At 36.5% G+C, this 23,175-nt stretch overlaps 1 protein-coding gene and 1 non-coding gene across 13 annotated transcripts in view; both read left to right on the forward strand.

The window, feature by feature from the left end:
• The first annotated feature begins 2,479 nt into the window (after nt 1-2,479).
• Nucleotides 2,480-2,550, forward strand: TRNAG-CCC. The gene has a single exon. It is a non-coding gene; the product is annotated as a tRNA-Gly (tRNA).
• A 303-nt stretch (nt 2,551-2,853) lies between these two features.
• Nucleotides 2,854-23,175, forward strand: part of TIA1 (TIA1 cytotoxic granule associated RNA binding protein) — a 33,763-nt gene continuing 13,441 nt past the window's right edge. For 3 of the 12 annotated variants that reach the window (XR_005529718.1, XM_039239543.1, XM_039239544.1), the window contains exons 1-7: nt 2,854-3,104; nt 12,227-12,323; nt 16,617-16,715; nt 17,405-17,459; nt 17,632-17,664; nt 18,909-18,996; nt 22,136-22,211. Coding sequence is in view for 10 of the 12 variants with exons in the window: in XM_039239543.1 (XP_039095474.1) it covers nt 3,079-3,104; nt 12,227-12,323; nt 16,617-16,715; nt 17,405-17,459; nt 17,632-17,664; nt 18,909-18,996; nt 22,136-22,211 (474 nt within the window). In the remaining 2 variants the exon portion in view is untranslated. Of the gene's footprint in view, nt 3,105-4,569; nt 4,676-12,226; nt 12,330-16,616; nt 16,716-17,404; nt 17,460-17,631; nt 17,665-18,908; nt 18,997-19,018; nt 22,212-23,175 lie in introns of those variants that run through there. The other 9 variants (XM_039239541.1, XM_039239542.1, XM_039239546.1 and 6 more) reach the window with 7 other exon arrangements.

Genomic DNA, 23,175 nt, shown 5'->3' on the forward strand with positions numbered 1-23,175 from the left:
ACCCCTGCTTATTTTTAACAACACTTAAAGCCACAGCTCCATGTTTTTTTTTTCTTTTTTGAAACTAGCTTTAAAAAAATTCATTTTCATACCTTTTTACTTCCTCACACCTAATTTTTTTCTTATTCTACATAAACTAAATCATATTTATTTTCTGTTAAGCAAGACAGGAAATTCAGAAGCAATATAAGAAAAGATCAACATAATTCTCAGATGGCAAAAGATAGAATTTTAAAAGTTAAAAAAAGTAATACATGAGAAAAATATCTGCCACTAATATGACAGACAAGATTGTGGTATATATTATAGCAAACATAAAAAGAGTTCTACAAATTGATAAGAGGTAAACAACTCAATATAAATATAAACTATATAAATACACAATTCATAAAGAAAAAGCAGTGTCAGTGATTTAAAAAAAAAACAGCACTACACATGTATGCAGATGTGGGGATGTGGGGTAAATGGGAAATCTCTACCTTCCTCTCAATTTTTTTTAAATGTCTATTTATATTTGAGAGAGAGAGAGAGACCAGAGCGTGAGCAGGGAAGGAGCAGAGAAATAGGGAGACACAGAATCCAAAGCAGGCTTCAGGCTCTGAGCTATCAGCACAGAGCACCACATGGGTAAAGAGATGCTCAACTTCAGTAGTAGTTTTTAAAAATGCAAATTAAAACAAAGATATACCATTTTTCATCTATCATATTAGCAAAAATTAATGAGACTAGTACCTCAATGGAAGAGAAAACAGGGTAGAATAGATGAGATCTCCGGAACTGACTTTCAAATATTGTTGATGGGGGTATGAATGACTAAAAGCTTTCAAAAACAATTATATATCAAGACACACACACACACACACACACATATATATATATACCATCTAATTTAAAAATCTCACATTTGGGAATCTATTCTAAAGAAATAAAACAATCAGTTATAAGGATATAGGTACTAGGATGCTTATTGCAACATTGTTTGTAGTAGAAAACCAAGACAAAACAAAAGCAGAAGTAACCTATTACATGTATTTTATATACTTATATTTATATAATATACAAATTAACATAAATAGTATATATTTATATGACATATACAAATATATAGTCATATAACACATAATATACAATAATTGAAAACTTATAAAACAACATAAAGTTTTCATAAAGGTTTTAAAGTTTAAAAGATACTTGTGCTATATCCATACAACGGAATATTATTTAGCCAAAAAAATGAAGTACTGATACACGCTACAACTTGTATGAACCATATAAAGCGTTGTGAAAGAAGTTAGCCACAAAGACCCACATATTGTATGATTCCATCTATATGATATTCGCTGGATAGGCCAATCTGTAGAGATTGATTAGTGAGTAGGAAGTTGGATAGGATGGGGGATAGACAGTGACAGCTAATTTATAAGAATTTCCTTTTTGGGGGCGCCTGTCGGTTAAGCGTCCGACTTTCGCTTAGGTCATGATCTCCCGGTTCGTGGGTTCGAGCCCCGCGTCGGGCTCTGTGCTGACTGCCAGCTCAGAGCCTGGAGCCTGTTTCAGTCTGTGACTTCCTCTCTCTCTGACCCTCCCCTGCTCACGCTGTCTCTCTCTCTCTCCTAGAAATTAAAAAAAAAAAAAAAAAAGAATTTCCTTTTTGGAGTAATGAAAGTGTTCTAAAATTGATTATAGTAATGGTTGCACATCTCTGTGAATAAACTAAAAACAACTGAACCATACACTTCAAATGGGGGAATTATATCACAAAGAGCTATTTTAAAAATACTACCCACTATTAACACTTGTCTTTTTCATCCTCAAAAGGCTAATATTTAATATCTTTGAATAAAACCGAAGAATGTGCCCCCAGATTCTAAAGACAATTCCAAAAATGGAAATCCTAGGATGTAGCCTAAAGAAACTACTGTAAACAGGATATCAAATTTTGGGATGTGTACATTCTCCTTTGTTTAAAAATATTTCAACAAAAATAAACACATAAATAGAAACATATTTCACATGATTTATAAAATGCAACACGAAATGCCTAATGACAACACCGAACCACATCTCAGAGTCCTAATTTTTCTGCCTCCTTCGAGAAGGACTGAACTTTATCTTCTGATTCATTTGGTTTTAGGATTCTTTGACCGATCTGCATTAAACAAATCTTTCTTAAATATTTTCGAAAGTGCATTGAGTATACCATGGAACTGAAAATATTTTCCTGGCTCTCAAAAATTTGGTTAACATCAACACAAATTCTTCATAGTGCACATTAATGAGCAATGATTTAATAGAAATAGGAATCCGATTCAACTGTGTTGGGATGAGAGAAGATAATATCTTTTCTTATATTGATGAAAAATAGTAGATTATAGACTCTTAATACACTTTATCTTTAAGTGAATAAACATCTTCACATAGCAACAAACGCTTGCTTGTCAGAAGTTCTACAACACTCCAGCGAAGCAAAATGCTATCAGCGCCGCTGGTGTAGTGGTATCATGCAAGATTCCCATTCTTGCGACCCGGGTTCGATTCCCGGGCGGCGCAGCCTACTTTTGCCATAAAATTAGGGGATTTGAACAATAGTACCAAGTCTTTTTTCCTCGGGAAACACTTAGAACTTTTCATTTGCATGAAGATTTCTCTTTCCTTATAACTCACTGTTGAAACACTCGAATCTGGAACTGTAAGACAAAAAACTACGCAAATCCTGAAGTAGTTAACCCTTACGCCGGCGCAGTCTGACACCGCTAGTGTCGCCTAGGAGAGCGGCTGCGCAACAAGTGAACTTATGGATAGAGGGAGGTTGAAAGTGCAAAATTATTCTGCGCCTGCGCGGCCCGGGTCACTTCGCTGGCTGCTCCTAAACTCCCGGCTCGCCGCCATCTTGTATTGGGGCTTCATTGTTCGCTTTGCGACAGGCGGCTTAGTGTAATTGCCGCGGAAGGAGGAGACCGAGTAGCCTCCGGTCCGCCGAGAAACCCCGCTATTCCGCAGCCATAGCCGCTCAAAAGATTTGGGAGGTAGTAAAGGGGAGGGAGCTGGACCGGAGGCGCCGCCGCGACAGCAGCAGCCATGGAGGACGAGATGCCCAAGACTCTGTGAGTCAGGGGCAGCGATGAGGGGGGCGGGATGGTGGTCGTCCTGGAGGAAGGCCTCGGCTCGGCGCGCTCCCCAGCCTATTGTTCTCTGTGGACGCCCCGGTTTCATGGCTCTTCCCGGTAGCGCACACCTGGATGCTTAGAGACCCAGCCCCGGGCTGAGAGAGGACACGGTGGAGGGAGAGGGGGCTCGGCCCTCTGAATTAATCCCGTCGCCTGAACTACACCCCATAGCGTGGCCTTTGGCCTCGGCACTGGCCGTCTGTGGTCGTAGGCCTGGAGAAAGGACTTTTTCATTCAAACCGTCCTCAGAACTCCGTGAACCTTTCTCTTTGTCCCATGCTTTCCTTCTGTGTTTTTCCCGCTCCCCCCCTTCTTTATTAACCTCATTTGATCTCTATAGCCGTCTCTCTCTCATTTCACTCCATTTCGTTTCCTCCAGAAACGCTCCTCTGCCTTTCATTTTCTTCTTGTTGATAGCTTTTCTCTTGAGGCTACTTGTACTCAATTTTTAGTGAGATAAACTTTATTCTCGCAGTTGCCAGTTGGAAAAAAGCCAAATAGTTTTCTTTAACCTCTCTTTGGCTTTCCTTCTGTAGCTCCCCTCCCCCGACCATAAAGCCGAAACCCCAACACCCTAAGGATTTGGAAACTGCTTTTTTTGAAGTGGAAGTCCCACCCGGAGGTATATCTAGATCTCGACTGCGGGGAAATAGATTTAATACATTTTCATCATCGCTTGCTACTTTTGTGATTGACATGTTGCAGTTGTGCGAGCGGATCCATTTTTTGAAGCAACAGTTGATAAATACCTTAACAGATTTAGTCACCTCAGAGTTGTTAGTGTTAAATGACCTCAGCTGGGGATATTTTCTTAGTCTTGTTGCTTCCCCCACAGCATTCTCCTTTGGTTTTCAAAGTACTCTCTCAAGAGGTGATTTTTGCCTTTGTTGCTTTTCCCGAAAAGAAAAAAAGGCTTGTTGAGTCGTTCACCTGGCTTTTTGCTTTTATTTTTAGAATACTGGCGATTTGAGAACTCCATGTGATAAAAATACAATTTTAGCTTTCTTTCTGAAACTTTCTTCATAACAATGAAGAAAATGTGATCGATTATTTTTTCACCACTAAAAGTGTTTCCGTTTTTAATCTGTGAGAAATACAGTCACACTTGTTTTCTCAATAGATCAGTACACTTTTTTGCTAGTTTATCTAATAATCTGTTGCGTTGAATATCTTCTTAATAGGATGCAAGAATTAGTGGGTGTCCCTTTTTTTTGAAAGATTATGTCTGTAGATTAATATTCCTTAAAAAACTATTAGCCTTATAGGCTTTATGGAAACCGCCCCCCCCCCCCCCTTTGCTAGAAGTATGATAGCCAGGAGCATATTGGATTAAGCATTGCTCATCTTTTATCATGTCTTTAAATTTAAGATTCTTATATTATTTTGAAATTTTTAATTTCAGAAACTGCCAGAAATATCTGGGAACTTAAACCTTTTTATTACGTTGAGTTGGGAATATCAAATAATGAAGACAACTTCAGCTTTCTCAGGCCAGTCTACAAAAGCAGGTAGTTAAATTGTACTAGTATGGGGACAGGGGACCAACCGTTGCAGGAGAAATAATGAAGGAGATTTTATTCAAATATTTATTGAATGCTTATGATTGCCAGGTTCTGTGTTAAATGCTTTACATGTTCATTTAATCTTCATCAGAACTCTGCAGTAAAAGGTCCATTTTTGCAGCTGAGGAAAAGCCAAGCTTAAAGTTCAAGTAACTCATATAAAAAGCCATATACCTTTTTATTCATCATCCTGCAACTCTACTGTCCTCAACTCTTTAACTCTTAAAGCTAAATGTGCATTGTATTATTTACTAGAACACTCCATGCAAGAATCTCTTTGCTAAAGTAGTCCATGCTCTAACATTGCATGTTATCTCCCTGGCTTCTACCTCCCTTAACCAAAACTCCCCAGTCTTCCAGTGAGACCAGTCTTGATTAAACATGAGTAAGTGTTAAATGCAAAAGTTTTCCCAGCAGTGTTTTTACTTTTTATATGAAATGTTTGTTTTCGTGAGCTTACAAGTCAGGGCCTTTTAATATGTTCTTAGCACAGTGTCTAGTCTATGGTAAGTGATCACTACATTTGTTTTAAAAGCTGATATAATTCCAAGCAATGAATCAAGATTTTCGTTCTTGAGAAAAGATAGTCTAAGTATCACCTATGTACTTAAGTGGCTTAGAGGAAATACCTTCATTTGCCACAAATGAGTGTTCTCCATTGTTAACTTAGAGATCACCAGTGTTCAGTTCTTGTCAGCAGTACTTTGGAGACATTGTGAGGAGTGGTTTGATTTGGGGTGTATTTTGAAAATAGAGCAACAGTAGTTACCAAGAGACTGGAAGTGGGGTGTGAGAATGAAGTAAAAAATTAGTAGGTTTGTTTACAAAAGTGTAATGTCAGTCATCTAAAATGTTAGTTTGGGGGCAGCTGGGTTCAGTCAGTTAAGCTTCTGACTCTTGATTTTGGGTCAGTTTACGATCTCAACTGTTTGTGGGATTGAGCCCTGTGTGGGGCTCTGCAATGACAGTGTGGAACCTGCTTGAGATTCTCTTTCCCTCTCTCTCCTAAAGTAAATAATCTTTAACAAAGTAAATAAATTTTAAAATGTTAGTTTGTAACACATCCTGGTTGGCTCAGTCATGTGGACTCTTGATCTCCTGGCTGTAAATTGGAGCCTCACTCGGGGTGTAGAGATTACTTTAAAATCTTAAAAAGTGTTAGTTTGTTGCAAAACATAAAAATGAGAACAGACTTGAGAGCATGGACCTGTTAGGATGTCTGGAGGCACTGCATTAGATACATTTTTTCAGGCTGGGTTAGTTATATGGTCTGACCTCCAAGTAAAGGAAATGCCAGCTAATAAGAGGGTTTCAGGTATCAGAAAAGTGACAATTGTTAAATAATAGGTTATGAAGCTGATGTATATGTACAACCATTTGCTGTTCTACATAATTTCATAATTAGTAAAAGACATATTTCCTCCTGAATCAGCGTAACTCAGGCAAAATGGGATAATTGTCTAGCAAATTGCAAATGTTCGATAGTAATTCTGAGAGCATACAGTTACGTCTTTGACAAATATTTAGAGAATACATAAAATGTTCCAGGTAGGGCTCACAACACTAGATATATACCATGAATAAAAATGAAAATCTCTACACTTAAGGAATTTACCATTAGATAAAAACTTATTCGTGTTTTTAACTCCTTTACAGAAGCGTTGCAAATTCTGCACTTTGATACAATGTTTATTTACATGTCAAAACAAACCCAGTACAGCATTCTGCTTTGTCAATTTTTCCTGTGGGTTAAATTTTCTAGAGCTATACTAATAAAAATTAATGTTTTAAATGTTTTGGATTCCAGTTTCATAGCTATTTGAACTTAGTTATCAGCTTCAAAAATTGGTGTGAAATCCTATCCCTACCAGAACCGTTGGTAATATCGATGACTTTTTCCATTGGTTCTTCTCAGGTAGCTTTTCATTTTGAAAAATTAAAAACCTACAGAAAAGTAACAAAAATAATACATTGAGGATGTAGGTGCCTTTTGTGTTGGTTTACTAGTTGCTAATAGCCAAATTTACCGCATTCAAGTATATATATATTTAAAAAAATTTTTTAACATTTGTTCATTTTTGAGAGACAGAGCAGGAGTAGGGGAGGGACAGAGGGAGAGAAGGAAACATAAAATGAAGGCGGCTCCAGGCTCTCAGCTGTCAGCACAGAGCCCGACGCGGGGCTCGAATCCACCAACCGCGGTATCATGACCTGAGCTGAAGTCAGACACTTAAACAACTGAGCCACCCAGGTGCCCCTCAAGTATATATTTTTGATGAACCATTTGAAAAGACATGACACTTCAGGCCTAAATATTTTGCCCTGTATTTCCTAAGAACAGGGCATTGTCTTACATAACCCATAATTACAATATAATTTTCATATTGAAGACACTACTTTGATACACTATTGTAAGCTAATATATACAGTTCCTATTCATATCTATCCAACTGCCCCAGGAAGACATTTTTTTAGTCCATGGATGTCTATTTGTCTTAACAGTTAATTCTCATATACTTCTCTCTTTACTTTGCAGTTCTACAGAGGATTGGCACATAATCTCAATGTTGGTATAATAAATATCAACATGGGATACTTTAGTCTATGCTGTTAACGAGAAGTCCATGGAATAGCTATAAAAGGGATATTTCAGTGTTTAAAAACATTGAAAAAATCAAAACTTACATAAATGTAAGAAAATCACATTTTTGTTTAGTGATCCAATAGACATGACAGAGAACCTTGGCTTACTGCTGCTCCAGTATTCAATTGGGATTTTTTTTCTAATGCAAGGAGCAAAAAAATATATAAGCATTAAAGGAATTTATAAAAACAAGCTATTGGACACTCCCACATTTGCAGGAAGGTTATAGAACCTGACTTAGAAAATGTTCGGGAAAGAGACTGCTGTCAGGCTCACAGTCACTGTCAAGGCACAGACTCTCAGGGTGCTACTATCACATCCACTAAGGACCAGATACCACAGCTTCCACTTTCACTGGACATAGGACTCCACTGCTGTTTGCCACCAAAATGGATTTTCTTCAGTCTCTGCTTCTTTAAGCCCTATCTTTGTCTTCCGTTCTCAGGACTAGTTTCTCTAATCAACCTAGCCTAGATCACATGTAAGGGAGACTACGAAACCATATCAAGACTTTTCAGCTTCTATAGAGAAGTGAGCCTCTGCCATAGAGTGAGGATTTCTCTAAAAATAGGAAGGAAGATGTTTGGCAGCACTCTCCCCCCAAAAAATAAGTAACTGACTACACATGTAACTTAAATCTGTGGTGTTAATTGGAAATCCTCTCTGCAGAAACAGAATAGTATGTGACAAAGTATGGAACAGCTAAAGAAATTACATGAGAATGAACTTTGTAAAGTATGGTGTGTTCTACAAACTATAAGAAACTTGTTTGTTTTTTAATTGAAGGTATCATGAGTATTAAAAGGGTCTGCAGATTTTAAGTTTGGGCTTTTTGTTTCAGATTAATATTTAGCAAATAGATTTGGAAACATTAAACTGCTAAAAATTTGAAGTAGGTAGGTATTAATGATTAACTTGTTGGTAAAAAGCAAAACTAATGGGTTATTTTTATTTGCATGAGGAAGAAAAATACTTTAACGATTGATTTATTTGGTATGAAAATGTTATATATGTTACTTGCAGTTTATTTTAATGGTGTTGAAGGTTGAGAGCAAGTTGTTTGTGTAACTTCCTCTGAAGAGCATTTCTCTAAACAGGTGTATGTAGAGTTTATTGATAGAGGCTCCTGGAGCTTACAGTATACAGCAGCCTGTATTAAATAAACAATTGTAAAGCAATACAAATCCCAGTGCCTTTTAAAGTAGCATTTTAAAAAAATAACATATCTCCAAAGTAGGTAATAACACTCAGAATATGTCTCAGAAAATTGGACAATTTTGCAAAGAGTAAGTGATAGAATTGCAGTTCTCTAAATACTGCCTGCTTGTTACTAGATTATTTAGCTTTAGGAGAGTAGGTGGTAGAATTAAATTTTCAGAAGAGCGATTTTTTTCCTTAATGATATATGCAATCCTAAGATTTTCTTATAGGTATAAGAGTCAGGTGAAGATAGGCATAAGAGTTGCATAGATGGTACAGAATTCTCATATAACCTTCACTCAGCCTCCTTTAATGTTGAAAACTTACAAAACCATGGTATAGTTATCAAGACTAAGAAACTGACATTAGTACAATACTATATTAACAACAAGGTTTATTCCAATTTTCCCACTTAAGTCCTTTTTCTATTCCAGGATCCAGTCCAGGATACTACATTGCATGTAGTCATCTCATCTCTTTACTCTCCTTTAATATGTGAGGAGGAGATGTCTTACATGACTATGGCACTCTTGAGAGGGTTTCTCCACTATACAGTGACTACTTTTTTTTCCCACCACTATTAATTAGAATTGAGTCAGGAAGACTAGCCTACACTCAGGAAGAGGGAAATTAAGCTTCACTTCGTAGAGGAAGGTGGGGATATACATTAAGAGAACTGATTCATTGGTTAGAACTAATCATTAAATATTTCAGAGGAGATACTCTGAGGCTCTATACATATTCTATTTCTCCTTAAAATTTTCATTAAGTAAAAGATCCATAGGTTATCTTGCCAATAGCAGTTAATACTGTGGTGGTTTAGTGGTGATTTCCCTCATTCCTTCTACATTTATTGGTTAGAATTCTGCAAGAAAATACTAACCCCTCCCCTTCCCCCCGAAATCTAGGTTATAGTCAAGGATTCATCATGGTATTTGGTTGTTGTCTTTCAAAAAATTTTTTTTCATTTTATTTATTTGAGAGAGAGAGTGCACTCATCAGGGAGAGGGACAGAGGGAGAAAGAGAATCCTAAGTAGGCTCTATGCTCAGTGTGGAGCCAGACATGGGCTTGGTTCCATGACCCTGAGATCATGACCTGGGCCAAAATCAAGAGTCTGGATGCTCAACTGACTGAGTCATCCAGGTACCCCTCAAGTTTCTTTAAATCAAGAACAGGGCTCTCTTTTTAATTTTTTTAGGACTATTTATTTATATATTTTCAAGAGTTGAACACTTAACTGAGCCACCTAGATGCCCCTAGGACAATTTTTTAATTATTTAATTATTGTTTATTTTTTGAGAGAGAACATGCATGTATGCATGAGTTGAGGAGGGGGAGAGAGAGAGACAGAGGGAGGGAGGGAGGGAGGGAGAGGATCTGAAGCGGACTCTGTGCATTTAGGGCACAAGCCATGAGATCTTGACCTGAACCAAAGTTCAGGATGCTTAAGTAACTGAGTCAAGTGGGCACCCCAGAACAAATTTGTTTTTAATTTTTTTTCTTTGTTTTATATATTTCTGGGAGAGAGAGAGAGAGAGACAGCGTGAGCAGGGGAGGATCAGAGAGAGAGGGACACACAGAATCTGAAGGAGGCTCCAGGCTCTGAGCTAGCTGTCCAGAGCTCGATGCAGGGCTTGAACCCATGAACCACGAGATCATGACCAGAGCCAAAGCCAGACGCTTAACCAGCTGAGCCACCCAGGCGCCCCAGGACAATTTAAAGAAAAAAAAAAAAATGGGCGCCTGGAGACTCCGTTGGTTTAAGTGTCTGACTCTTGATTTCCACTCAGGTCATGTCAGCACAGGTCATGATCCCAGGGCCATGGGATGAGAGCCCTGCATTGAGCTCACCACTGAGCATGGATCCCGCTTAAGATTTCTCTCTCTCTCCTTTTGCCCCTCTTCCGTGCTTGTGTGTGTGTGCACTCTTTCTCAAATAATAAAAGATCGAACAAGTTTTCTTATATACTACTCCATATCTGAATTTGTATTTTATAAACTTAGGTCTAAATTTAAACTTGACTAGATTCAAGTTAGACATTTATTTGAATACTTCATACGTGATACTGTGTATTTTATATGGTACACAAAAATGTTTCGTCCATCCATAAAATGATTTAAAGTTTGATCTCTGGCCCACAGTGGTGAAACAGCCAAGGCTGTCTCTTTTAGGGTTGAGTTTTCACTTTGCAATGTTAAGTAATCTGTGTAATAACTTTGGGACTCTGCAAATACCTGTTTTCACACCATCCTTTCATATAATGGTTTCGCATCCAGTAATGATTCCTGCCTGAATTAATCGTTTCAGTAGGGCTGACACATTGTTTACTAATTTAATTCCCTCTATACTTACTGACCAGCGTTTTTCTGTAAATGACAGTTTTACCTTCATCAACTAGATCTATTAGATTATACTACACTCTAGTTTCTACTCAGGGCAGGATAAATGCTTAATTACCGATATTCAAGATAAGGACCTGATGGGGGCGCCTGGGTGGCTCAGTCGGTTAAGTGTCCAACTTTGGCTCAGGTCATGATCTCACAGTTCGTGGGTTCGAGTCCCACGTCTGGCTCTGTACTGACAGCTAGCTCAGAGCCTGGAGCCTGCTTCAGATTCTGTATCTCCCTCTCTCTCTGACCCTCCCCTGCTCACATGGTCTCTCTCTCTCTCAGAAAAAAAAAAGATAAGGACCTGATGTATTAACCTCCAATACTGGAGAACTGTTGCTGGTATAGATGTTGCTTTTGATTTTTGAGTATCATTACCTGATCTTTGAATGTTATTCATTGTTTCTGAAGACGCGGCCCTTCTCCCCTTGCCATTTTAACCTATTCCAATGCTTTCATAAGTAAGGACTAAATACATGTCTATGGAACCAGTAAGTGGAAGGAAGGAATTAGAAAATCTATACTTTCTGGCATGTGTGGATGTTTATTTTTCTGGGGAGAAAGTCCATAAAAATGAGAAATTACATTTGTTGGGAGGTTGTCTTCTGATTTCAGAAGTGATAAACCTCCCAAGTCATGACATCTCTAGAAATCTCATTTCAAAATAATTTTGAAAGTTTCTTTAAACCGTTTAAAAGATTATGCCAGTCATGTGGTCCTGTAATACACCATTTACACTAATTAAGTTTGTTAGTCACCAAGGCATATTATTTGTTAAGTCTCCTGGAATCCTTCTCCCTCTATACTTCCACTGATTACTAATATTTATTGGAAAATTTCCATCCCTTTGTGACCATGTGCAACCCGTGATAAGTGATTTACCTATGATTTTTCAAAAATACATTGTGTGAACCAAAGTATTGGTTGGATAGTATAAAGTGTGTCTTTCTAAGGTAAACCTACAAACTTAGAAACAAAGAACAGGTTTGATTTGCAAAACCTTGACTAAACACACACACACACACACACACACACGATTCTCTCTACTGGTGGTGTCAGTGTATTTGCAAGCAGCATGTCATACATCTGCTTTGAAAGAAATTTTGAAGTTCTCACAAACTCAGAAGCTCTTCCCAAAAGTGTAGTTTAAAGCAGAGATCTACCTATTTCCCAAATTTCTTTTTCAGTAAGCAACTTTAGAGACTGATTTAAAAAAAAAAAAAGCAAATTTAAAATGGTAAGTTGTTTTTCTTTGTGTTTCAGATATGTCGGCAACCTTTCCAGAGATGTGACAGAAGCTCTAATTCTCCAGCTCTTTAGCCAGATTGGACCTTGTAAAAACTGCAAAATGATTATGGATGTAAGGGTATTTTACTTAGTTAATTTTCTTCTTTTTTATTTTTATTTTTTAGTTTTTGTTTTTGAGAGAGACACACACATAGTATTGAGCACGGGAGGGGCAGAGAGAGAGGAGGAGACAGAATCTGAAGTGGCTGTCAGCACAGAGCCCAACGCGGGGCTTGAACTCACAGTGAGATTATGAGCTAAGCCGAGGTCAGATGCTCAACCGACTGAGCAACCCAGGCACCCCAGCTTTCTTCTTTTTTAATACATAATTTAAACCCATTACTTCCAGGAAGGTTTTTATTTTTTAAGGATAGTTTTATTTTTATATTTTTAAGTGTTCTCTGCATCCAGCACTTAATGGCTCTTGAACTCACAACCCCAAGGTCAAGAGTCACATATTCTCCCAACTGAGCCAGCCAGGCACCCCTCCTCCATGAACTCTTAAATTAGTTAATGCATAGGTCTTGAATGCTGACAAAAACTGAGGACTGATGGATGTGGGGGGGAGGGGGGGAGGGGCATGGAGGAGGGCACTTTGGGGATGAGCACTGAGTGTTANGGGGGAGGGGCATGGAGGAGGGCACTTTGGGGATGAGCACTGAGTGTTATGTGGAAACTAATTTGACAATAAACTATTTGTAAAAAATAAATAAAAACCTTAAAAAAAAAAAAAAAAAAAAAATTAGTTAATACAGAGGTGCCTGGTTGGCTCAGTCAGAAGAGCATGCAATTCTTGATCTCAGGGTTGTGAGTCTGAGCCCCATACTGGGTGTACAGATTACTTAAAAAATAAACCAAAACCCAAAAACCTGCAAGATCATTCATTTAAAAAAAAGGAGGGGGGGGCACCTGGCTGGCTCAGTTGGAAGAGCACACAACTCTTAGTCTTGGGGTTTAGAGTTCAATCCCCACATGGGGAGTAGAGATTACTTAAATAAATGAAACCTGAAAAAAAATTAGCTCATATAGTCTAAATTTCTAGTAATTATAATGTATTTGAATCAGTTTTAGCCAGTGAGTTTAATTTGTTTTATTAGTAAATAAAGGAAGAAGACAATAGAACTAATCATTTCCTGAGCAGATGACAACTTTAGTAGGCTCTTGTTTTAATGTGCATTGTTTTATATGTGGTGTCAGTTGATTGGCTAGTCTGAAAATTCAGTTACTCCAATTACATTGGGAAATTGGGTCAAAAATAATAGATTGTGAAAGTGGGTTCTTTTGTGTTTTTTTTTTGGTGAAAGTGTTTTTAACTTTTAAAATGTGATGATTCAAGTTTTCTTACATGGTGGCAGTTCCCATCCATCAGACCATAACATATAGAAAAAAACACTGAATTCGTTGATCTGTAATTGCTGTTAACCCTAAATCATAGTATACATAAAAGGACAAGTCTGGGGCACCTGTTTGGCTCCATTACTTGAGCATCAAACTCTTGATTTCGGCTCAGGTCATGATCCCAGGGTCGTGGGATCAAGTTCCACTTTGGGTTCCATGCTCAGCGTTGAGCCTGCTTAAGATTCTCTCTCCTGGGGTACCTGGGTGGCTCAGTTAGTTAAACCTCTGACTTTGGCTCAGGTCATAATCTCACAGTTTGTGGGTTCAAGCCCCGCATCAGGCTTTGTGCTGACAGCCAGCTAAGAGCCTAGAGCCTGTTTCAGATTCTGTGTCTCCCTCTCTCTCTGACCCTCCCCCGCTCATCCTGTCTCTCTCTCTTTCAGAAATTAAAAAAAAAAAAAAAAAAAAGGTATGAATTCCAGTCTATTCACGCTACTGGACTGGTGTTCATATTTATGAATGTTATAGTCTCTGGCGTATAAAGGCTGATAGTGTGAGTGCTTAGGTTCCTTTTATGTAAGAGGTACAGTTTTTTCTGGGTACAGATTAAGTAAAATGAAGATGCTTTTTCAATTGATTATACTTAAGTGTAAGCTGCTTTTTCTAATCCCATCCTGTTGCCTGACTGCACTGACTCTTGTAATACAGTTACCATTAAGTGTAGCATTAGTTTGAATTATGCAATTTTTAAAACATTTTTATATTCTCTGATTTTTTTTAACTATTTTTTTTTAAGTTTTATTTATTTATTTTGAGAGGAAGAGAGATGCAGGGTGGAGGGGCAGAGAGAGAGAGGGAGAGAGAGAATCTCAAGCAGGCTTCTCACTGTCAGTACAGAGCCCGATATGGAGCTTGAAATCACAAACTGTAAGATCATGACCTGAGCCGAAACCAAGAGTTGGACGCTTAACCAACTGAGCCACCCTAATATTTTTAAAACAAAATAATGATCGTCTCAATATTATTAGTTTTGTGGTTTCTTCCTCACTCTAACATTCTTAAAAATCCTTGCCAATGACCTTTTTAAAATATTAATTGTGCTTGAAACAAAATAGTGTATTTCTTTATTCTACAGTCATTCTAGTCTGTTGAATTAGTTTCCTGTTTTAACAATTATACTTATGGAAAGAATTAAAAAATGGACTCTTAAAAGTCATTTTATATTTTGCAGATAGGTATAAAATATGAGGTGTTTTTTTCTGCTGCTTTATTTTACCATAAAGCATCCAAGCTTATCAGTCCTCATCTACTTGGAACATCAGCAGAAAAGAGGAGAATGTTTAAAAGACTTCTAAGCAGGCAAAAAATTGATGTCAGAAAGTCATATTCTTTTTTTTTTTTTTTAAAGTTTATTTTGGGAGGGGGGAGAACGAGCAGGGGAGGGGCAGAGAGAGGGCGACAGAGGATCCAAAGCAGGTCCCGTGGTGACAGCAGAGAGCTCGATGTGGGGCTCAAACTCAGGAATGGTGAGATCATGACCTGAGCCAAAGTTGGACACTTAACAAACTGAGCCACCCAGGTGTCCCTCCTCCCCCCCCTTTTTTTTCCACAGAGAGAGAGAGAGCATGCAAGCTGGGGAGAGGGGCAGAGGGAGAGGGAATCTCATAAGGGCTCTAAACTCCGCACAGAGCCCAACGCAGGGCTTGATCCTGTGACCCTGGGATTATGACCTGAGCCAGAATCAAGTCAGACACTCAACTGACTAAGCCACCCAGGCACCCCAGAAGGTCCACATTCTAAAACCTATTCTAGGGGCGCCCGGGTGGCTTAGTCGGTTAAGCGTCCGACTTTCACTCAGGTCATGATTTCGCGGTTCGTGGGTTCGAGCCCCGCGTCGGGCTCTGTGCTGACTGCCAGCTCAGAGCCTGGAGCCTATTTCAGAGTCTGTGACTCCCTCTCTCTCTGACCCTCCCCTGCTCATGCTGTCTCTCTCTCTCTCTCTCCTAGAAATTAAAAAAAAAAAAAAAAAAAAAACCTATTCTAAAAACTTCATTTATCAGAAAACTTTTTCAGTTTTCAGAGCCTGAACAGGTTTAATAAAGTTGGCTGAGATTTTCCGCTTAGCAAATTAGAAGCAGTAAGGATATATATATGTTTATAGCAATAAAAGAGTAACACATAACAGGGAAGGGAGAGAAGAGATCATTAAAAGTCAGCACTGAGAAAACATAAGAGTCTAGTCAAACTTAACTAATGTCTGTAGTAAAAGAAATAATTATGTGATGAGGAATGTGTGTTTAGCTTATATATTCATCCATCCATAAGCAGAACACTTAATCATTAATACAAAATTAAATTAAATGTAGTAGTATAGTATAACCTGTTGAAGAAGAAAATGTGGGGTTTTTTTTGTTTTGTTTTGTTCTGTTTTTAATGTCTATTTTTGAATAGGGCGCCTGGGTGGTTCACTTGGTTAAGCATCCGACTTCGGCTCAGGTCATGATCTTGCCGTTCATGAGTTGGAGCCCCACATTAGGCTCTGTGCTGACAGCTCGGAGCCTGGAGCCTGCTTCCGATTCTATATCTCCTCCTCTCTCTGCTCCTCCCCTGCTTTGTTCTTGTTTGCTCTCTCTTTCTCAAAAATAAATAAACACTAAAAAAAAAATGTTTATTTTTGAGAAAGAGAGAGGGGGCTCATGTGGAGGAGGGGGCAGGGAAAGAGGCAGAGGATCTGAAGCAGATTCTGCACTGTCAGTGATAGCTGGATGTGGGACTTGAATTCATGAACTGTGAGATCATGATGTGAGGCAAAGTCAGAGGCTGAGCCACCCAGGTTCCCTGAAGAAGATAATGTTTTATAAAATTACTGTATTTCATTTTTAAGTGTTTACTTCCTTATCTGAAAGTTTATTTGTAGAATGGACCCTTCGTTCTCCTTGGCCTAGTAATTGAGATACACAAAACTTTACATAATTCCAAGGTAATGAGAGTGTACAACTTACATTTGGCTTTTGTGTTTCTTCGACAGACAGCTGGAAATGATCCATATTGTTTTGTGGAGTTTTATGAGCATCGTCATGCAGCTGCAGCGCTAGCTGCTATGAATGGGCGGAAGATAATGGGTAAGGTAAGCTGTCATAATTAAAGAAGGTGACTTGAGGGGTGTCTTGGTGGCTCAGTTGAGTGTCTGACTCTTGATTTTGGCTCAGGTTATGATCCCAGGGTTGTGGGATCAAGCCCTATATTGGGCTCTGTACTGAGCATGGAGCTGGCTTGGGATTTTCTCTCTCCTTATTTTCCTTATTTTTCTTCTCTCTCAAAATGAATGAATGAATGTGACTTGAAAATTTTTGTTGCATGTAGTTTTGTTTATCTTTTAGAAGTAGTATATTCACTTTATAGCAAAAGGTCACATTTAATATTTAAAAGATGTGATTAAGCTTTTAGAGGACACGTTTATGTTGGTATTCTTCATGGTGCCTCACACATGGTAAATACTAAAATATTTGTTGAATTACACAAGCTTGGATGAAACATCTAGAACTTTGGATACTAATGGGGAAGAATAAAAGGAAAGAATTTATTGTTACTTTAGATACGAAAGGTTAGTTGAATGTTAACAGAGAAGTACGTAAGATTAGGATTTGCCAACATTTGCGTAAGTGTAGGTTAAAAGATAAGTATTGAAACTTTGACCAGCCCTTGAATGTTTCATCTACAACATATACCTTTCTATGTGTTTATAGATACAAATCTTGTAATACCTGATTTTGAGCTTTATTGTTATGGAGTATAAATGTAGAAAATTTTTTTTAGGAAGTCAAAGTGAATTGGGCAACAACCCCCAGCAGTCAAAAGAAAGATACAAGCAGTAAGTATATTTTATACTCTTTGAACGTTTGTTTTTATTGTACACAGTAGTTTTATTGTAAAGCATATAAACATCATACATGTTTGCAGTAATGTTTTGATCGTTATCCTAAGATATGATTGAATGTGTTTGTGTTAATAAATTTAAGAACAAATCTAATCTTTGTCATCAGGTAGTACCGTTGTCAGCACACAGCGTTCACAAGGTAATTGTATCTTCTTAAACATAAAATGAAATCTCTTGAAAGGGTATTCACTAACCACTTGAAGTTTTTTTGTTTGATATTGGGGGGAGGTGGGAGGGAGGAGGTCGTATTTCTGTTTGTCTCTCAGGCAGTAATTTTCCCCCTTCTTCCCAGTGTTGACCAAGTGTGGCTTATTCACTACTTTGGTGCTATTTCAAGCTCTCTGACCCCCTTGGTAGCAGCTGATGCCTTAGAAATACTTTCACCAACTAAAGGGCAAGATACCCTGCTTCCTTGAGGTCATGATCTGTGCTTCATACCCAGATCTTCTGATTGCTTGAGTTGCTCCTGAAACTGTGTTTCCCAAATGGCAATCCAATATGTTGCTTAAGGCCTGCCAAATGGGGGTAACTTTTCTTTCCAAATATACTTTGTCAAAGTTGATGTATGTGTTCCTTTTAAAGCGTTGATCCAACTATTTTATATTTTTATGTTTCCTTTTTTTTTTTGACCATTGTCTTTAAAAAAAAAAAAAAACTTCACATATGGGATCGTTAATTCTCTCCAATGCTTTTTTAATGGCTCTGATATAAAGTGAAGGGATTACTGTTTTCATTCTGTTGCCTTCAGTCTTAGTTCACTTGCACATGGATTCACATAAACTGAATGGTGTAATGTCTGGGCAACCAAAACTGTTGGCTTTTGAGAAAACTGTCAAATACTTTAACATCAAACTGTTGCAATGCAAGGTATTTCTTTGATTGTTCTTCACAAAATATGGTTAAACCAAGTATATCATGTAGTTTAGTTAGCTTCAGCATATTGTCTTAACTGAGGCAAATCTAGTCTACATATCTCACAGTACCACTATTTTATTTTATTTTTAAAACTTTAATATAGTGGTAAATTGGATAAATGTAAATAATTACTATTAAAATGGTAATTAAGTCATTAAATTTTTTTGCAAAACTTACTATATATTATTATATTATTGTTGTAGACAGTGTAATCATTGGCTGTAAGTAGAAATGTAATTGTCAGTTTCCAGTTAGATATATCACAGTCTTTAAGAGAATCTTTCCTATATTATGACCTTGATTCATTATGTGTAAAATTGATAGGATTTGTATAGACATAGGATAGTGTTTTACTTATACTTTACTATAATCTGTAAATTAAGATTACTTTATTAAATAGATTTTAGTATATTTTATATTCTAAAATTTTATTTTTCTTTTCACTTCCCCTTCCTTCCCTTTTATAAGATCATTTCCATGTCTTTGTTGGTGATCTCAGTCCTGAAATTACAACTGAAGACATAAAAGCTGCTTTTGCACCATTTGGAAGAATATCGTAAGTAACAGAATATAAATTTAAACTGATTTTAATTAGAAACAATCTTATGTAGAAGTAATTTGAAAATCTGTTATGAATTTTGGACGTTAATTTTAACACTGGAGTATAATTCCTTACGTTTAGAGACTATTTAAGCAGTTTATGACCAAAGATTATTTTTCCCATTGATAAATAAATCTTTGGTCTTTAATTATTTTAAAATCCTTTTTCAGTTAGCATGAGCTCTTACGTGACAAATTTGCTATTGTACACATTGTTTCTTTTATATAAGTGTCTTGCTAGCTTGGTCATAATCTTTAGTAACCTTGTGCTGTGACTAAGGTATTTGTACATTTGGAGCACTTCTATGATACCATGCATTTTATGTTAATATATTTTAACAAAAAGAAACCTTAACAATTGACCCTAAAAAGCAGTTGTTAAATGTTAATACCCAGGTATCTACCCTTTTGTGGTTGTTGTTACTGTTAATAATAATGCCTTTATGTATTTTGTGGAGCACTGTCTTGCTTGCATTTGTTATTAATCATACAGTGTAGGCCCTTTGTAAATGGCTCACTCAAGGTAGTATTCATCATAAGAGAACTTCAGTATTTTGAAAAGCGTGCCATAATATAGTAAGAATAAGTTGATTACAGTACTTGTAGGTACTTGCTGAATTTAGAAAACAGAACTTTGGGATTTCTGGTTGCTTTATTATTGTTATTCTAGCTAGAAGAATAGTAAAAAGGAAATGTTAGCTTTGGTTTGGTTTGAGAAGCAGACCAACAGCAGAGATGAGAAGATGAGACTGGAAAGTAAATGCCAATAGTATTGGTGATAGATTTGGGGAGTTTTCATTTGAAGAGTTGTAGTTCATTCGTAGGATGAAAATGAACAGTGAACAAGGAATGGCCGGAAGATCAGGGTTTATAAATGGACTCTTCTGTTAGGCGACATTTTTTTCTTTGTGAGAACGGATTTGGAAAATAAGTAAAGTTCTAATTTCTTGATTGTTCCTTTTAATCTCCCTTAGGGTTTTGATGATGGTTAGCTTACTTTCAAATATCTAGACTGGAAGGTCTTAACCTTTGGCCTCTCAAAAGCTCTATAAATCTCTGTATACAAAATTTTGTGTTTGTTTTCATTTTGGTGTGGAGTATCTTGTAAGTTTTATCCTATTTTCAGAGTAGTCACAGGACCATAAAAGGATTAAAGAAGGATTAAAGAACCCTGATCTAGATCTTTGCTGCTTCTTCCTTAGAGAACCCTTTCAGAAATAAGTAAGACTTAAATATATTTCAAGGCTAACATATCCTGAAACTTAACCTTAAGAAGAAAAAATTTTTCTAACATTTTAACAGATTCAAATAGCTATTTTATTAAATGCTTTGACTTTGATTGAAGTAGCTTTTGTGAAAACATGGGGATTTTAGTTTGGGATTAGATAAAGATTATTTAACAATCCGGGCTTTTCAGTTAAATGACTCAAATTTTAATAATTTCATGACTTTAATCATGGATCAGTAATTTCTTTTTGTTAAATATGTTGGTATCATAATTATAGTCTAGATTTTCTTATTAACCATGATTATTGATGTGTGTATATATATTTTTTGGTAAGTCCTCTCATAACTTTTATAATTTATAGATTATAATTTTCATTTGAGATAATGTATAATGTTTAAGTTTTAGGCTACCCTAGGAGTTAGCGTTCCTAAATTTAAAAGAACCGATTTCAACTGGTAGCATCATTTCCTTTTTTTGTTAAAGGAGATAAATTGATAAATATATATTGAAAGGTTCTTGTGATAGGCATTCTCTGTAGAGATCCTACAGCAGTGCTCAGTTTATAGATGGTGTGCAGTAAAGTGGTAGCCTATTAAAATATGTAGTATAAAAGATACAGTATTTTTGTGCCCTGCTTTATGTAGTTTATACTCTATTCCTTGAGTTTAGGGTAGTTTAACAAGTTTTGGTATAGAAGTGAGTCATCTATCAAATGCATGTGTACCATACCAATAATTTAAGTATTTTTTCATATTGAGAAGTGACTTGCATTTAGTTTTCCCTTTCACCACCACCTCTTTGTCATTTTGACCCTCAACATTTAATAAATCACTTCTAAATTGATCGAAATATGCTTATGTATACTTTAATATAAAATTATATTGCATGGCTTTCTGACTTGGGTTTTTGTTGTGAAAGTGCCTGTTTTGTTCATGTGTCCTGAGAGAACAAGCATTGTGACATACCTGGCTAACTTAAAAGCAGATTGCCTGTGAAGCACAATTTGAGTCCAATTTTTTGAGGTATGGAGTTTTAGCTATCATGGCTGGGTTTTTTTACTCAATCTCAAATAATAGGGCTCTGGTTATTTTGCAGAGTATCTCTGAAGAATGGACAGAATTGCCCTGGCTAACTACAAGCTACGGTTCACAGTGGATAAATGTTGGCGTGCTTTTTTACTTTCTGACTTTTTAAAATTTTGCTTTTATATCTTGTAGTTTCCAATCAATCTTATATGATTGCTGATTTAAAATTCAGTGTAAAATCTTTTCTTATATAGTTTAAAACTAAAGTGTGTGTCTACTGTTTTTCTTCAATGATTTAGCATTTCTGGAAACATCAAGTTCTCAAAATTTACCCATAGTCCAAAAGGGGGGTGTCGATTGATCTGAGAAAATGAAATAATTTAATTAATTTAGGAAATATACAGCCTTTCATTCTTTCAGTTTCCAGTTTTCTATTTTAATTTTTTAATGATTAGGTAGTATATGGTATCAAATAGAAAATTATAAATTGCATGGTTAAAGAAAGCCATTCATCTAATGTGCCTGTGAACCCTATAAATGGTTAAACAATTTCATATGAATAGCTGCTTTTACCATGCTTAAGATTTGAAAGTTTAAAAACTTTTTGAAATGGGAGGCAGTTTTTGTACAGTATATACATATATATTTAAGAAGTTATTGATTTGCATGTTTATAAAGCCTCATTTGCTAATACATGATGTTATAGAATTTAAAAAGGTAAATATGTATTAAAGGTTCATTTTAATGAAGATGAAACATAAAAGTGAGTTGTGTATGACATTCTCATTTGATATACAGAAGAGAGTTTGTAAACCTAAACTTATGATTATTTCTGATTTCAGAGATGCCAGAGTGGTAAAAGACATGGCAACGGGAAAGTCTAAAGGATATGGCTTTGTCTCCTTTTTCAACAAATGGGTGAGCTCAGTTAAAAAGTGCATGTGCGGTCCTTTAAGAGTAAAGAATAAAAGTACTCCTTTTGTTTTAATAATTTTCTCTCATCTGCCATTTGCTCATTTCGCTGATAATACCTTCACAAGAGGATATTTTTCCTGTTTGGTCATTTATTCAGCATTTATTTAGCACCTCACATATGCCAAGTACTGATAAAATGTTTTCAGAATATAGAAAGTAGAGACGTTTAAATTATCAACCAAAGGTAGATATTAAAAATCTCATTTACTTATTTAATTCATGATCCCTGTTTTATATTCTCATGATAATTTAAAACTAATCCCATTTTCTGTTTCCTTCAGATATATGAATATGTGTAGCTGTTGATTATTATAAATTGATTTTTGTAGAGCATGTTATTTTACTAAATTCTATTATTTGTAGTAATTTTCCATTGTTTCTTGTGTCATTGGTTTTGGGGGGTTTTTTGGGTTGTTTTTTTTTTTTTGGTTCTTGTGAATTTTTAAAATCTAAAATTCTGTTATCTGCAAATACATATAATTTTATCTAAAAAAGTAACTCATTAGGTTGCCTGGCTGGCTCAGTTGGAAAAGCATACAACTTTTGATATCAGCGTTGTGAGTTCGAGCCCCACGTTGGGTGCAGAGATTACTGAAAATAATAATAATAAATAAAATGCTCCAATTGGTGGGAACTTTAAAAATATATATATTAATGTACTTGAAAATGTCTTATCATTCCTTTCATTTAACAATCATTTACTGAGTACCAACTTGCATGAACTTGAAATTTTCAGGTTTTGTGGAATAAAGGAAGGACAATGCAGTTTGTCAAATGAGAGGCAAGGGTAGGGTAGAGGGAAAGCATGTAGTGTGACAGCTGGAAGAAATCTTTGACATATTTCTGCATGCAATGTAATCATGTGCTGTTGTTTAAAACAATATGTGTGTGTATATCTATATCTATG

Source organism: Hyaena hyaena, unplaced genomic scaffold (assembly GCF_003009895.1).
Source record: "Hyaena hyaena isolate Hyena2069 unplaced genomic scaffold, ASM300989v1 scaffold_158, whole genome shotgun sequence".
NCBI lineage: Eukaryota > Metazoa > Chordata > Mammalia > Carnivora > Hyaenidae > Hyaena > Hyaena hyaena.